This window comes from Haliotis asinina, chromosome 13 (assembly GCF_037392515.1).
Source record: "Haliotis asinina isolate JCU_RB_2024 chromosome 13, JCU_Hal_asi_v2, whole genome shotgun sequence".
Taxonomy (NCBI): Eukaryota; Metazoa; Mollusca; class Gastropoda; order Lepetellida; family Haliotidae; genus Haliotis; species Haliotis asinina.
In genome coordinates, this window is record NC_090292.1 from 12,899,379 (window position 1) to 12,914,357 (window position 14,979).

General features: G+C 39.9%; 1 protein-coding gene across 1 annotated transcript; it reads left to right on the forward strand.

Annotated features, from left to right (window-relative positions):
* Nucleotides 1-6,245: 6,245 nt before the first annotated feature.
* On the forward strand, nt 6,246-9,845 carry LOC137259349 (serine/threonine-protein phosphatase 6 regulatory ankyrin repeat subunit A-like). Its single transcript, XM_067797027.1, has one exon. It carries the CDS (start codon nt 6,246-6,248, stop codon nt 9,843-9,845), a length of 3,600 nt encoding a protein of 1,199 aa, XP_067653128.1.
* Nucleotides 9,846-14,979: the final 5,134 nt, after the last annotated feature.

The window sequence follows — 14,979 nt, forward strand, 5'->3', positions numbered from 1 at the left end:
AATTTCGTAACTTGCCTTGAGTCCTATGTCCAGAAGGCAGTGGCTCATGGGCCAATCAAGTGGAATAAATACTTTTGTGTTATTCTGCTTGAGTATACCATCCGGGTATCCTTGGTGCTGCAGGCAGGAAACCCGCCTGCTTTTAGCATTGTCCTTGTGATACTCCGTGGCGGGTGGGGAGCTCGGATGATGAAACAATATAAACTTACCAAGGCTTACGAAACTCCCCTCAAAAAAACAAAACGTCCTCTTGATACTACTGATCCTGATGTTGAAGACCAAGGACTGTCCACATCCATTGACTACTGGCCACGGTTTATTGTAATTGAGACCACTGACAACACTCCGTTAAAGCTGAACCCTTTTGCGGTATCAAAAGGCATACAGGGCATTGCAGGTGATGTTAGAAACGTTAGACGTTTACGAACAGGTTCTTTGCTTGTTGAGTGTAATAGGAGGCAACAGGCAACCAATCTCCTTTCAACAAAATCATTTGTAGGCATTCCAGTGTCAGTCTCTCCTCACCGTACTCTTAACACTAGTAAGGGTATTGTGAGAGACCGTGATAGACTATTTGCGGATATGCTGGAAATTGACATCGCTGCAGAGATGAAGGATCAAAGTGTGTTATTTGTGAAACGTTTCACAACCCGAAGAAACAACCAGATCCAACAAACCAACACCTATTTATTTTCATTTTCCACTCCAACGGCTCCAAAATCAATAAAGGCCGGCTACTGTCACATCAAAGTGGAAACGTTTATTCCTAATCCACTCAGATGTTTCAAGTGTCAAAAGTATGGTCACGGTGTAAATTCCTGCACATTGTCTGTTGTGTGTGCTCACTGCGGTGAGAAGACCCACACAACAGAAGATTGTGACAGTAATTACAAGAAATGCACCAATTGTTCAGGAGACCATTCGTCTTTCTCAAAAGAGTGTCCGATTTGGACGTACCAGATGGAAATAAACAAACTAAAATTTACTCAAAATATCAGCTTTGCCGAAGCGAAACAACTTGTTCAAAGATGCGATCCACAAGAAACATATGCTTCTAAAACAAAACCATCATCTGAACCATCCTCTAAGGCTTCTACGTCTTCTTCAGCTGCTCAAACAAACTTGACTTGGGTGCACACTGATTCCCCAGAGGTTTTTTCACCCGCTATTTCTACTCAGACTGCTGAGCTACTTCCTCGCATGTCATCGGATTCATCATCACAGCCACCTGCAAGGTCTCAATCTTTGTCAAATGTCCAACAAATTCCTAAAGGAAAAACTAAACCTATGCCTGATTCTTCAAAAAAGCAAAGTGGCAGAGCCCCAAAAGGGTCTGAAAACAGAATTAAGCTTTATAATAAATACGGATCACTTGAGGACATGGACGTGTCCGAAAACGTCCAATCAAGGGCACACAGCTTGTCGCCCTTGTCGCTAGATCCCCCCAATCAACCCGCCCAAACGATAATCCATTGCAAAAATATTGTACAGTGGAACTGTAGAGGCCTAAGGACCAATTTCAACGAGTTACAGCTACTTGTCCAGGATTTTGCACCATCCGCTTTCTGTCTCCAGGAAACCTATCTGAAGGAGACAGACGCTTTTGATCTACGTCAGTTCACTTCATATAATTGTTTTTCACCTCCAGGTGATAGGGCCACTGGAGGGTCTTCAATTCTTGTAAAACAGGATGTTATCCATAGCCCTGTAACACTCACAACTAGTCTCCAAGCTGTTGCAGTGAGACTAACTCTTCACGTTACCTTTACACTATGCTCTTTATATATTTCACCTTCTTCAGCACTCCAGCAGTCTGATCTTCAAGCTCTCTATGACCAACTTCCTAAACCTTGTATTTTAATGGGTGATCTCAATGGACATAACCCGATTTGGGGTGGTACAAACACAAACTCTAAAGGTAAAATACTGGAAGATTTCATTGCTAATAATGACTTGTGTATATACAATGATGATTCAAGCACTTATCTGCACCCTGCAACTGGCACCTACTTTTCTCTGGATCTGTCTCTTGCAGACCCTTCTCTACTAAATGAATTTGAGTGGTCAGTCCACAATGACCTCTGTGGAAGTGACCACTTTCCAACTATCTTAACAGCAACTAATCCATCTGATTCTCCATCTTATACAAGATGGAATTTTTCCAAGGCAGACTGGTCGTTATTTAAAACGTTATGCACATCTAAACTACGGCCGCAGTGTTTCAGTGAAGTAACTGATCCTATTCGGCTTTTTTCTGACACTTTAAATGAAATAGCTGATGAGTGTATACCTAGGTCTTCTACTGCTCCACATGTACGGAAACCATGGTTCAATTCCGATTGTAGGCAAGCCAGAAAAGCGAGGAAAAGGCGGAAAATTATTTCCGCTATCATCCAACTGTCCACAACTTGAATAAGTTTAAAATCCTCAAAGCCCGTCGTACCTTCAAACACAACAAACGGCAATCTTGGAGGAACTACGTTTCCAGGATTAATTCGCGCACGCCAATGTCCAAGGTATGGAACATGGTTCAAAGAATTAAAGGTAAAGGTTCTAAATCTTCAGTTCACCATCTCAAAGATGGTGATGATTTAATTACTGACAAGTCTCATATTGCAAAAAAAAATTGGCGAAACACTTGCCAAAAATTCTTCATCGGCAAATTATGTCCCTGAGCTTCAGAGATATCAGAAACAACAGGAAAAGAAAAAAACTTAATTTGGAATCAAATAATGGTGAAGATTATAATGAAGTTTTCTCATTACATGAGTTATATACAGCTCTTGACCAAGCTCATGACACTGCAGCAGGTGATGACAATATTCATTATCAGCTACTGAAACATTTGCCTGAACCATGTCTGGTCACACTTTTAGATATATTTGACAAAATATGGACGTCTGGAGCATTTCCTCCTTCGTGGCGTAATGCCATTGTAGTCCCAATACCAAAACTTGGCAGGGACCATACAGATCCGTCGAATTACAGACCGATATCTCTCACTAGCTGTGTCTGTAAAACCATGGAACGTATGGTGAATAATAGATTAGTTTGGTATCTTGAAACCAATAATCTCATTACAAATATTCAGTGTGGTTTCAGGAAAAATCGCAGTACCATTGATCATTTGGTACGCTTAGAATCCTTCGTGAAAAATGCAATCGTAAATAAACAACATGCTGTATCAATGTTCTTTGATCTTGAGAAAGCTTATGTATGATACGACCTGGAAGCATGGTATTTTGAGGGATTTACATGAATTTGGATTGAGAGGTCGTTTGCCTCTTTTTATATCAGAGTTTTTAAAAGACAGGCAATTTCAAGTCCGAGTAGGTTCTACCCTGTCTGATCATTATAATCAGTATCAGGGTGTCCCTCAAGGTAGTATTTTGTCTGTCACTTTGTTTAGTATTAAGATCAACAGTTTATCCAAGGTTTTAAGTGATTCAATTGATGGATCATTATTTGTGGATGATTTTAATATTTCTTGTCGTGGTAAAAATATGCACACTATTGAAAGACAACTGCAGTTATGTTTGAACAAAATAAATAAATGGTGTCTTGAAAATGGCTTCAAATTTTCTAAATCCAAAACTAATTGCATACATTTTTGTAGAAAATATAAGCCGCATAAGGACCCTGAACTATCTTTAAATGGCACTCCCATCAAGGTTGTAAAGGAGGCCAAGTTCCTGGGTTTAATTTTCCATTCTCATTTAACCTTCTTGCCACACATTAAATCCCTTAAAGCTAAATGTCTGAAGGCACTCGATTTGTTAAAGGTTGTTTCAAATTCAAAGTGGGGAGGGGATCAAGTTACCCTCCTTCACTTATACAGATCATTGGTACGATCTAAACTTGATTATGGCTCCACTGTGTATGGTGGAGCCTGTAAAAGCAACCTCAAACTATTAGATTCTGTCCATCACCAAGGTCTAAGACTTTGTCTTGGATCTTTTAGAACCTCACCTGTTGCCAGTCTCTATGTTGAGGCTGACGAATCATCTCTTTCACAACGCCGTATAAAATTGTCTTTACAATACATTACTAAACTATATTCTAATAAATCTAACCCAGCCTATGACTGTGTGTTCAATCCGCCTTATGAAAATTTGTATGACAAGAGGTCTTCTCTTGTTCCACCTCTAGGACACAGAATTAAACCCTTTCTTTCTTCGGCCAGAACTGAGTTGGAAAACATAGCTCCCTCCCGTCTCCTTTCTTCTCCTCCTTGGCAGTTGGCTAGGCCACAAGTTGACCTAACATTACTTCATTTAAAAAATCAGAAACTAATGAATTACAATATAAACAAGAATATAATCAATTAAAACATAAATATAGCAATTACAAACCCTTATTTACAGATGGATCCAAGGACGGTGGTGCAGTAGCTTGTGCCACTGTCATTGGATCGAGAACAATATCTTCTAGACTTCCCAATAACAGCTCTATTTTTACTGCAGAAGCAAACGCCATATTAACTGCTCTTCAATATATTCAAAGACACCCTAAACATAAACAGTATATATTCTATTCAGACGCTCTCTCTTGCCTTCAGGCTATTAAATATTTCTTGTAAACATCCACTTTTGATAGAAATTATTGAATTGTACAATAATCTTGCTACTGGCCAGTGCGACATTGTTCTTTGTTGGTTACCTAGTCACGTTGGCATTTCTGGTAACACAATGGCCGATCTTGCAGCTAAAGCAGCACTCAACAAATCTGTGACACCACTTCTTATTCCATACTCAGATTATAAAGCTGCAATAAGATCTTATATACGTGATCTGATGCAGAAGAAGTGGGACACCCAAGTGGGTATAAATAAATTACATGAAATAAAACCTTATATCGGTTATACTTACTTGGGTTGTCAGTCCAGATTTGAGGAGGTCATTATGCGACGATGTCGCATTGGCCATACGAGGTATACTCACGAGTATTTATTAAAAGGCGAAGATCCTCCGTTTTGTATCCCTTGTGATGAAAGAATCACAGTCAAGCATGTCCTGCTTGACTGTGTTGAATACTCCATCACAAGGGATAAATATTTTAATTCACGAACTTTGAAGGATCTTTTTAATTCTGTTAGCTCTCATTTAATTATTGCATTTTTAAAAGAATTAGATTTGCTAAATGAGTTGTAAATAGATGAATAGTTTATGCTTGGAAGTTTGAAGTAGTAACTTAGAGTGTTAGTGGCTGTATCCTCGAGGGGGGTTAAAGCACTGTAAAATTATTGTCCTCCTGAGAGGATACGTAAGTCCCAAAACACTTGAAGTCAAATTTGATCTTCCATTTTGTCTTAGCCGTAGAATATGTGTCATTATAATTTGTGGCTAATCTTGCTTACAATCACCATCAACTGAGGGGATGATGTAAATCCAGCTAGGGACCATGCAGGTAGCAGAAGTACTGTAAGTCCCCATGGCCCCTAGTATGGTGATCTACCTTCAGTTGTTGGTGATCTATATAGCCTGTTTTTATATTGTATTGTCAGAATAGGAATATTAGTTTTAACTTTTCACGCTAGTTTTATTTCTTATTGTGATAGTCTAGTTGTTTTACTGTCCTTCGTCGACAGGTTTTTATCATATACATAGATTCCTTTTTTAAGAATGCTCTCGTCACGATATGGCTGCAATACTGCCGATGTGACGTTAAATGTTAACTCACTCACTCGCTCACATTCATATGAGCAAAGTCTTGGAATACCAGAAAGTGAAACAGTAAGTACCATGACATAATGGATCATGTATGATTCCTAAATGTTAATAGCGAAAAAAGCAACATGAGAAGGATTCCAGTTGAATAACAAAGCAAGTGAAAGATCATTTACTGAAGGCCAGAGGTCTCGATGTACTAGCACACCCTAGTACACCCTAGTTTCAGCACACCGAAAAATGCTAAATGTTTTTTGGTTTTTTTTTGTTTTTTCTTTGTTTTTTTTTAATTTTCGCCTTTTTTTAGAATTCTTTGATCAGGACAACTATGAAAATATGATACACTTCTCTGGGGTGCTTGAGGCATGATGGGTCGAAACCCTAACAATGGTCTAAGACCACTGTGTCATGCTTCCATTGTTTCTTCCAGATGTGCATCATCGAACACACAGCCGGATCTTTGTCAACACTTCTCTTCTAGAAGCCTGCAGGCTAGGAGACCTACATCAAGTTAAATACATATTGTCCCAAGATCCTGCAAGCATCAATTCAAAAGGCCCATCAGGTAGGACTCCAGCAATGGTAGCAGCAGTGGCAGGACACAGAGAATTACTGGAATTACTAGTGGAGAAAGGTGCAAATTTGACCCTACAGGATGATGAGGATAACAATATCTTACACGTTGTCTGTATGGAGGGAAACCTGGAGACAGTGAAGTACATCTACTCAAGGAAGATCATAGATATTGACAGCAGGGGAGGAAACGGGACAACACCGTTGATGTCGGCAGCACTGTTTGGGAAGATGGACGTGTTTTGTTTCCTTATGAAAATAGGAGCTGATATGTCAAAAGAGAATGATGATGGTCAAAATATCCTCCATGTGTCATGTCAAGGGGGCAATGTAGAGATAGTGGAATATGTCATCAAGCATACTTGTCTGTACATAAACAGTACAGATAAGAATGGCATTACACCACTGATGTTGGCAGCAGGGTATAGGAACAATGTTGTGTTTCACTTTCTGATAGAGAGAGGAGCTGATACCCTAGCAAAGGATAGTACAAACAGAAATGTCCTTCATTGGGCCTCTCAGGGAGGAAATGTGAAGATTGTGAAATATATCCTGACACAAAACATTATTGACATTAACGGCAATGATGACAATAAGATGACACCATTGTTGTTAGCAGCATATCATGGAAACAGTGATGTGCTTGAGTTACTGATAGAAAAGGGTGCTAATGCTTTAGCAGTGAATCGGAAAAGTAGAAACAGCCTCCATCTTTCCTGCACCGGCGGACATGTGGATGCAGCGAAGTATGTCTTGAATCAAACCAGCGTGGACATAAATAGTAAAGATTGTGAAGAAATGACTCCAGTGATGCTTGCAGCATCTCATGGGAAAAGCGAAGTATTTGATATGCTGATTAAGAAAGGAGCTGATCTGTCAGTAATTGACAAGAACGGCGACAACATCCTTCACTGGGCCTGTCGAGGAGGAAATGTCAAGATAGTGAATTATATCCTGATGCAAAACATTGTGGATATAAATAGTAAAGGATACAAAGAGAAGACACCTGTGATGCTTGCAGCATCTCATGGGAAAAGCGAAGTATTTGATATGATGATGAAGAAAGGAGCTGATCTGTCAGTAATTGACAAGAACGGTGACAACATCCTTCACTGGGCCTGTCGAGGAGGAAATGTCAAGATAGTGAATTATATCTTGATACAAAACACTTTGGATATAAATAGTAAAGGATATGAAGACAAAACACCAGTGATGCTTGCAGCATCTCATGGGAAGAACGAAGTATTCAATATACTTATGAAAAAAGGAGCTGATCTGTCAGTAACTGATGATGATGGTCACAACATCCTTCACTGTGCCTGCCGAGGAGGAAACGTCAATATTGTGAGTTATATTCTCATACAAAGTAGCCTAGATATAAATAGTAAATGTCATGATGAAATGACACCAGTGATGCATGCAGCATCTCTAGGGAAAAACGAAGTGTTCGATATTCTCGTGAAAAACGGAGCTAATCTGTCGGATACTGACGTGGACGGTAGCACCATCCTTTGTTTGGCCTGTCGAGGGGGAAATGTTGAGATAGTAAATTATATTCTGATGCAAAACATTGTGGATATAAATAGAAAAAACATTGACGGAAAAACACCAGTGGTGTGTGCAGCACATGATGGGAACAGAGAAGTGTTTGACATATTGGTGAAAAAAGGAGTTAATCTGTCAGTAACTGACCAGAATGGTGACAACGTCCTTCATTGGGCTTGTCGAGGAGGAAAAATAAAGATAGTGAATTATATTCTGATGCAAACCATTGTGGATATAAACAGTAATAACGGTTGGGGAATGACACCAGTGATGTCTGCTGCATTGCATGGAAGAAGGGAAGTATTTGATGTTCTTGTGGAAAAAGGAGCTAATATCTCAGTGGTTGACGAGGATGGTGACAACATCCTTCATTTCGCCTGTTTAGGAGCAGATGAGAATATACTGCAGCATATTCTCAGGCTAAACCTTGTGGACATAAACTATAGAGGATCTAACGGGATGACAGCACTGTTGCTAGCAGCACAACACAATGCACACTATGTGTTTAAATTGTTACTAAACAGCGGAGCAGATCCTTCAGTAGTAAATAGTGATGGTAACAACGTCCTTCATTTCGCCTGTAAGGCAGACGATGAGGAGATAGTGAAGCATGTCCTCCAGCTACACCTTGTGGACATAAACTGTAGAGGATCTAATGGTATGACACCACTGCTGTTAGCAGCAAGATACAATACAATCGGTGCTTTTGAATTGCTACTAGAGAACGGAGCGGATCCTTCAGTAGTTAACAGTTATGGCAACAATGCCCTTCATTTCGCCTGTATTGGAGGCAATGAGGACATAGTGAAGCATGTCATCAAGCTACACCTTGTGGACATTAATTGTAGAGGATATAACGAGATGACACCACTGTTGTTAGCAGCAGAACGCAGTGCATCTGGTATATTTGAAATGCTTCTAGACAACGGAGCAGATCCTTCAGTAGTAAATAGTGATGGTAACAACGCCCTTCATTTCGCCTGTATTGCAGACGATGAGGAGATAGTGAAGCATGTTCTCAAGCTACACCTTGTGGATATAAACTCTAGAGGATCTAATGAGATGACCCCTCTGCTGCTAGCAGCAGAAAAGAGTGCACCTGATGTGTTTAAAATACTTCTAGACAGCGGAGCAGATCCTTCAGTAGTAAATAGTGATGGTAACAACGCCCTTCATTTCGCCTGTATGGCAGACGATGAGGAGATAGTGAAGCATGTTCTCAAGCTACACCTTGTGGACATAAACTCTAGAGGATCTAATGAGATGACCCCTCTGCTGCTAGCAGCAGAAAAGAGTGCACCTGATGTGTTTAAAATGCTTCTAGACAGCGGAGCAGATCCTTCAGTAGTAAATAGTGATGGTAACAACGTCCTTCATTTCGCCTGTATGGCAGACGATGAGGAGATAGTGAAGCATGTTCTCAAGCTACACCTTGTGGACATAAACTCTAGAGGATCTAATGAGATGACCCCTCTGCTGCTAGCAGCAGAAAAGAGTGCACCTGATGTGTTTAAAATGCTTCTAGACAGCGGAGCAGATCCTTCAGTAGTAAATAGTGATGGTAACAACGTCCTTCATTTCGCCTGTATGGCAGACGATGAGGAGATAGTGAAGCATGTTCTCAAGCTACACCTTGTGGACATAAACTCTAGAGGATCTAATGAGATGACCCCTCTGCTGCTAGCAGCAGAAAAGAGTGCACCTGATGTGTTTAAAATGCTTCTAGACAGCGGAGCAGATCCTTCAGTAGTAAATAGTGACGGTAACAACGTCCTTCATTTCGCCTGTATGGCAGACGATGAGGAGATAGTGAAGCATGTTCTCAAGCTACACCTTGTGGACATAAACTCTAGAGGATCTAATGAGATGACCCCTCTGCTGCTAGCAGCAGAAAAGAGTGCACCTGATGTGTTTAAAATGCTTCTAGACAGCGGAGCAGATCCTTCAGTAGTAAATAGTGATGGTAACAACGTCCTTCATTTCGCCTGTATGGCAGACGATGAGGAGATAGTGAAACATGTTCTCAAGCTACACCTTGTGGACATAAAACAATGCACGTGATGTGTTTGAAATGCTACTAGACAACAGAGCGGATCCTTCAGTTGTAAACAGTAACGGTGACAATGTCCTCCATTTGGCCTGCACAAAAGAAAACGAGGACATTGGTAAATATGTACTGTCACGGAATATTGTAGATGTAACCACCAGAAACAATCAGGGCAGCCGAGCTTGCAAGTAAACGTGGTCACTTGTCCATAACAAAGTTACTAGTTGTTACAAACCTCCCAATCAGTGAGTGAGTGACTACAAATCTCATATCAGTCATATCAGCGTGTGAAGACTATATAATTACGCACACAGTCTTAACCTCTATCAAGACGTGTTAACAAATGACAATAAAATAAACAGAACATCACAATTGTTCATATAAATCTGACCAGCAAACACAAAACGATAGTTTTTGCAATAGCAGTCACCGAATGATGCAGAACTGTGTGTTTGTGACATTTTCTGCCGGTGATGCACAAACGAATCTTTCGGACAACATATGCCATCAACGCGCTCTTTATAAAGTGAGTTAGTGAATTGAGATTTAACGTCACATCGGAAATGTTTTAGTCATACTGTGACGATAAAATTTAATTGTATTACATAGTAATTTATGGTAAATTATAAACACCTGTCATCTAAGATACATCTATATACAGAACATATTAGTCAGGTTTCATCAGTGAAGTGAATTTCCTTTAAAAGGAAATGATAAAATGACAACTAACAGTGTGTTGAAAAGAGCCGTAGCTGTAAATGAAAACTTCACAGGAAAATAGTTATTCCTTGTTATGGAGATTTGAACACAGTCAAGCAGGATATGCTAGATCGTCTCTCATCACAGATACAGAACAGGAACTTCAATAGATGATGTAAATCCAACAAATGTCAATTTAGATACCAAAGGTACTCTAAGTCCCCATGGTCCCTAGTCTGGTGATAGACCTTCAGTTGTTGACGATCTATAGCCTTTTTTTCACATTGTATTGTCAAATTAGTGATATCAGTTTTTATGTTCCGCGTTAGTTTTAATTGTAACTTTAATATTCTAGTTGTTCTACTGTCCTTCATCGAGACACCCGTGGCGAGCCACCTCCTCGTGGTGGGGGCACCCGTGGCGAGCCACCTCCTCGTGGTGGGTGCTGGGTAATGCTAGGAGCTCGCCGACATCCCCCTTAGTGGACCCGGGGGGATATTTGGTCCATCAACCCGTTTGCCGTGGGTTGCGGCCCTGTGTCGGCGGAGGAAGGGATCCTGGTGGTTGAGGGCAATAGGAGCTTGCAACCCTGTTCCTGTTGCTCAATACACCACTTTGGCCCTGACTTCGCCTAGACGGGTGGTCGAATGGGCCCGGTTCGACCAATCGGCTGGTCATGCCAAGCCCTGTGCATGGATTATACTTGTATTTATCATTGCACAAATATCATTTGGAATTGGTGTACTTTGGTCTTGGCTTTATTGTGTAAAATATTTGTAATTTGAAATATGTTGTTCTGAACTTTGCCTAGAGTCCTATGCCAGAAGGCGGTGGCTCATGGGCCAATCTGGTGGAATTATTAATCTTTTGATTCTTCTGCTGGAGTATATCATTCGAGTATCCTTGGTGCTGCAAGCTGGAGGCCCGCTTGCTTTAGCATTGTCCTTGTGATACTCCGTGGTGGGTGGGGAGCTCGGATGACGAACCAATATACCAGTAATCATGGATTACCAAACCCCTAACAAAAAAAACCAAACGTCAATTGGAAAATGACGATCAGCATCTGTACAAATTGATCACTGGCCGCGTTTTTTGATTATTGAAACACTTGACAAGACTCCTTTGAAATTAAACTCCTTTGCAATTTCAAAAGGCATCTCTGGCATTGCAGGTGAGGTGAAAGATATCAAACGTTTGCGATCAGGTTCACTGCTGATTGAATGTAGCAGAAAACAACAAGCTACCAACCTGTTATCAACTGATATGTTTGTCGGAGTCCCTGTATTAGTATCTGCCCACAGAACACTGAATACGAGCAAAGGTATAGTTCGAGACCGTGAGCGTCTTCTAGCAGACATGACTGAGCTCGATATAGTGTCCGAGATGAAAGATCAAGGAGTATCTTTCGTCAAACGTTTCACAACACGGAGAAATAATGAGACTGTCCAAACCATACATATTTGTTTTCATTTTCAGCTCCAACACCTCCAAAGTCAATCAAAGCAGGTTACTGCAATCTCAATGTTGACATATATATTCCAAATCCCCTGCGCTGCTTTAAGTGTCAAAAGTACGGACATGGTGTTAATACTTGCACATTGTCTGTTACATGTGCTCACTGTGCTGAGAATACACATGTAACCGAAGATTGTAACAGTATTCAGAAAAAATGTGCAAACTGTTCAGGAAATCATTCATCCTTTTCGAAAGAATGTCCCATCTGGAAAAAGCAAATGGAAATTAATAAAGTCAAATTCTCCAGGAACGTCAGTTTTGCTGAAGCAAGAAAGATTGTACAATCTACTGAGCACACTGAAACGTACGCCTCTATCACAAAAACATCTGAAACCTTATCAAAAGGAACAACTACGCCAGTACTAACTTCGTCAAGCTCATGTCAGACTGACCTCACATGGGTACATTCAGATATTCCTGAGTCTATCTCACCTGATCTTCCACAGTCTATCTCAGAACAGTCTACTCAGACAGATACAGCTCAGTCTACGCAAAAGACTATAACTCCTTCGACTACAACTCCTTCACAGTCTGATAGACATGATAAACAAACTGTAAAATCGAAATTCAAGACAAGGCCAGAAACTTCGAAATCAAATCGAGCACCAAAGGGGTCAGAAAATAAAATCAAATTGTTTAACAAGTTTGGATCACTTGAAGAAATGGATGTATCGGATCACATCCATCCCAGGGCACATAGCTTGTCGCCCTCCAAAAGAGTGCGGGGTAGATCCCCAATAAATCCCCCCAAAAGATAGTTTATTCCAATAATATTGTACAGTGGAACTGTAGAGGACTGAGGACTAATTTACATGAATTACAGCTATTAGTCCAGGATTTTACACCTTCAGCGATATGTCTCCAAGAGACATATTTAAAACAAACAGATACATTTGACCTTCGTCATTTTAATGCATATCATTCTTTTTCACCTCCGGGTGATAGAGCCACTGGTGGGTCATCCGTTCTAGTCAGACAAAACGTTATTCAAAGCCGTGTTTCACTAAATACTAATATGCAGGCTGCTGCTGTGAGAATTACTTTACATGTAGCGTTTACACTATGCTCGCTCTATATTTCGCCGTCTTCGACGTTTGCCAAAACTGATCTGCAAGCTCTCTATGACCAACTCCCAAAACCCTGTATTATAATGGGAGATTTAAATGGGCACAACCCACTCTGGGGTAGTGTAAATATAAACACTAAAGGGAAATTGTTGGAGGACTTTTGTTCTGACAATGATTTATGTATTTATAATGATGATTCCAGCACATATTTACATCCTGGTACAGGGACTTATTCTGCTCTTGACTTGTCATTGACAAATTCTGAACTACTAAATGAATTCGAATGGTCAGTCCACGATGACCTCTGTGGAAGTGACCATTTTCCTACTATATTAAAAGCTATAACTCCATCCGATGTTCCTCCATCATCAAGACGAAATTTTAAAAAGGCTAACTGGGCTTTATATGAAACACTGTGTGCTGACAAACTTAAACCCGAACGTTTTATTAACGTTCCTGATGCTATTAAATGCTTTTCTGATGAATTGAACTCTATAGCTGATGAGTGTATACCAAAGTCCTCTGCAGTTCCCCATATTCGAAAACCATGGTTCAACGATGAGTGCAAACAAGCTAGGAAGTCAAGGAAAAAAGCAGAACATTATTTCCGTCGCCATCCTATGGTGCATAATTTAAATAAATTTTAAATTTTAAATGCTAAAGCACGACGTACTTTTAAACAGAACAAACGCCAATCTTGGCAAAATTATGTATCTAAAATAAATTCTCGGACACCCATGTCCAAGGTGTGGAACATGGTCCAGAAAATTAAAGGTAAAGGTACTAAATCTACTGTCCATCATCTTAAACATGGAGATCAATTGCTTACTGATAAATCAGATATTGCTAATAAACTGGGTGAAACCCTTCCTAAACATTCTTCCTCTTCAAATTATGTACCAAAATTCCAGCAATATCAAAAACAAGAAGAAAAGAAAACTATTAAATTCAATTCCGATAATGGGGAAGATTATAATGAAACGTTTTCTATTCATGAACTCCATACTGCACTTGATCAAGCTCATGATACTGCTACAGGAGCTGATAACATACATTATCAACTCCTGAAACATTTACCAGAATCCTGTCAGGAAACTCTCCTAAATATTTTTGATGGTATTTGGACATCGGGTAACTTTCCTCCTTCATGGCGTGACGCCATAGTAGTACCAATACCTAAACCTGGACGTGATCATACGGATCCATCCAATTATCGTTCGATTTCATTAACAAGCTGTGTTTGCAAGACCATGGATCGCCTGATAAATAATCGACTTGTTTGGTACTTGGAAACTAATAACCTTATAACTGATATACAGTGTGGTTTCCGCAAAAACAGAAGTACTGTTGATCACTTAGTGCGTTTAGAATCATTTGTTAAAAATGCACTAATTAATAAACAACATGCTGTGTCTATCTTTTTTGATCTAGAAAAAGCATATGACACAACCTGGAAATATGGTATTTTAAGAGATTTACATGACTTTGGCTTGCGAGGTCGTTTACCTCAGTTTATAGCCAACTTTTTAAATGATAGACAGTTTCATGTTCGAGTGGGTTCTACCCTGTCTGATCATTACACTCAGGATCAGGGTGTTCCACAAGGCAGTATTCTGTCTGTCACACTTTTTAGCATAAAGATAAATAGTTTATCAAAAGTTTTAAACGATTCAATAGATGGATCGTTATTTGTGGATGATTTTAATATTTCTTGTCGTGGGAAAAACATGCATACTATTGAACGGCAACTGCAGTTGTGTTTAAACAAGATTAATAAATGGTGTCTTGAAAACGGTTTTAAATTTTCTAAATTGAAAACTAACTGCATACATTTTTGCCGTAAATACAAACCCCATAAAGACAGTGA

Bases quoted from the DNA above. Each gene is read 5' to 3' on its own strand.
- LOC137259349 (XM_067797027.1), top strand. From the start codon at position 6,246: ATGGTAGCAGCAGTGGCAGGACACAGAGAATTACTGGAATTACTAGTG.